Consider the following 2,643-nt stretch of genomic DNA (forward strand, 5'->3'; position numbering starts at 1 on the left):
TGCATATTAAAAATGTGGCATTATAATGATAATTCATCAAAATCTCTTTATTTATAGTTGAGCATCTGAGGAGATTTTAGTCCCAATAAAAATAATGCTCTTTTAGAGGAATTATTCATTCTTTTAGAGTTTCATTTGAGTTTTCGAGAATATATATGGATGGTACTAGCTAGTACCATAGTATTAAATTCTAGCTGTGATTAGAGCATTATAATCCTTGGGAAGGCACACATATGCATGCACCCAAGCAGCCAGTTTGGCCTTTCATACGAGTATATATGGCACATCATATTAATTACTCATCCAATATATATGAAAGTTCAAATGGATGCCGAAATTCGCTATAAATGATTTTCTTGTTGCAATTTGTCAGTAACACCAAGAACAAGAATAACTATATATATATATATATATATATATATATATATATATATATATATGAAAACACATGGCAATAACCCAACAAACTACATAAGAGCAGAATATGTTATCCCCAAATGGTCCAATTACAACCCAACACTTTATTTAGCAGAGACTTGGTTTTAATCTCCCACCAGATGACTTGAATCAAGTCCATATTATCTGTACGTACCATGCTTCTGAAAGAAATCCAAACAACATCTGGCCGACCGTGCATGTTGGGTCATTGAGTGGTTCACGCGGAAGTCGCAGCGACACATCTCTTCCTAATCTCGTCAACAAATGATTGAATATTCTGGTCGGAGGAGCCACCCTCTGCCACCGCCTCCCCGGCCGCTGTCTTCCATTTCAATGCATGTTGCTTGACTTCCACTGCCTTCGGGCCCACCGTCGCCTCCAGTAAGCATTTCTCAACCTCATCTCTCAAGATCAATCTGTTTTCAGCCAGGCCGCGGGATAATCTCACCCCAACTCCAAACACATCCACCAAGAACTTTGCATTAGTAACCTAATCACCCCACTGAGGAAATGTCACTACCGGCACGCCTAAGGTGAGTGCTTCCATGGAGGAGTTCCAGCCACAGTGGGTTACGAAACGCGCAACTGAAGGGTGAGCTAATACCTCTTCTTGTGGACTCCATTGTATCAACTTGCCTCTATTCCCAACCTTTTCCAAGAAACCATAGGGTAGAACATGCAACTTGAAATCGGAATCTTTACCAGGTGGTTTTATTACCCATAGAAACGAGATCCCAGAATTTAAGAGACCGTAAGCGATCTCATCCACTTATTCTTGTTCGACATAGGCAACACTGCCAAAGGAGATGTATGCGACGGATGCTAGGGGCTTCGAGTTGAGCCACTCAATGCAATCATCGGCTTTCAAGATGTCGCCGCGAACACTTGTGTTTGGTGCTTTTGGGTTTATAAATAAGGGGCCGACGGGCTTGATAACGCAGAGCTTTGCCATGTAGTCAATGATCTCGTGCTCGAGCTCCTGGAACGAGTCCATCAATATGCAAAATGGTTTTGAAATGCTCTTGAACTGGCCTAGGACGATCCTCCCTAAAAACCAAAATGGACTAGAAGGGTGCAAGAAGTCAGGGACTTCATCGTACCTTAAAAGAGGCACGGAGGGCAGTTGACCATCAATCATGGGCTGCGATTCAGATGGGAAAGGCACCAGGTTATGGTGATAGTGATAATAAGCCGAAAAGGCTGCACAAGACTGAACCCAGAGGACGGCATTAGGGATGCCAAGTTCGATGGCTACATCACAAACCCATGGGATAAAGCCGTTGTTTATAAGACATGAAACTGGTGTTACAAATATTCAACATATTGCTTAAACTAACATGCGCAGCGGAAAACAAATAAGACAGGATTCAGGTTTACCTCTAGCCACATTTGCTCAAGCGTCTCCACGATCCATCTGAAGAACAAGAAAGATTATTTGAAGGATCTTCTAACCTATGCTTATGACTGTATTGCCGTACTGATGGTGTACACATGCACTCTATTTATAGGCTAGGTTAGGGACCCTCAAATGGTAAACACCGTATTGTTTCCTTCCATCAAGGAAACAATATTGTTAATTGATTTTTAAAATCAATTAACCAATTCCATATTTACGGTAATCTAAATTAATAGAAATAACCATAATACCGATCCCATATTTACAGTAATCTAAATTAATAAAAATAATCATAATACCGTATATGTTTATTAAAAAATAATAAACATAGCAAACACCGTAAATGTGATATAAATGCCACATAAGGGAATAATATCTTACATTCTCCCACTTGGCCTTTATGACACATGACCTTATGGTATTAGGTTCTTTAGTTTGGCCAATCACTTATGGAATCCTCCCACTCAGATAAGAAATGTTTCATACGAATCATGGCGGTAAAACCATTATAAAATTAGGTCATCCCTTCCATGTATCACAATGTAAAACACTCATTATATGAGTACCTTATGGATAATTAAGCTTTATGAATGAACTTCCTATAAGTCATTCGTGTCCAACTTTATTTATCCTCATGGATAAAATAACAAATGTGCACAAAATCTTTATTATCATAACTTTATGTCTATAGACCAAAAAGAGACAAACCAAGCGAAAATGAATTAATGAGTCTCATATATTCCGCATGACTTTATTCTTTCTTTATTTACCGGTAAACTTTAAGTCATGGGATCCGCAATCATTAATTC

The 2,643-nt window shown here is 39.0% G+C and overlaps 1 protein-coding gene across 1 annotated transcript; it reads right to left on the minus strand.

The window, feature by feature from the left end:
- Nucleotides 1–655: 655 nt before the first annotated feature.
- Nucleotides 656–1,576, minus strand: LOC133881279 (gallate 1-beta-glucosyltransferase 84A24-like). The gene is made up of 3 exons (XM_062320208.1): nucleotides 1,234–1,576; nucleotides 1,043–1,134; nucleotides 656–928 (listed from the first exon to the last, which is right to left on the minus strand). Exons 1-3 carry the CDS (start codon nucleotides 1,574–1,576, stop codon nucleotides 656–658), a joined length of 708 nt encoding a protein of 235 aa, XP_062176192.1.
- Nucleotides 1,577–2,643: the final 1,067 nt, after the last annotated feature.

This window comes from Alnus glutinosa, chromosome 11 (genome assembly GCF_958979055.1).
Source record: "Alnus glutinosa chromosome 11, dhAlnGlut1.1, whole genome shotgun sequence".
NCBI lineage: Eukaryota > Viridiplantae > Streptophyta > Magnoliopsida > Fagales > Betulaceae > Alnus > Alnus glutinosa.

What these genes read in the sequence shown, in the direction of transcription:
- LOC133881279 (XM_062320208.1), bottom strand. Translation starts at nt 1,576, where the DNA reads ATGATTGATGGTCAACTGCCCTCCGTGCCTCTTTTAAGGTACGATGAA. An exon ending in CGCATACATCTCCTTTGGCA is followed by an intron (nt 1,135 to 1,233) that starts GTGTTGCCTATG and finishes CACCTGGTAAAG; the next exon opens with ATTCCGATTTCAAGTTGCAT. An exon ending in AATGGAGTCCACAAGAAGAG is followed by an intron (nt 929 to 1,042) that starts GTATTAGCTCAC and finishes TGGGGTGATTAG; the next exon opens with GTTACTAATGCAAAGTTCTT.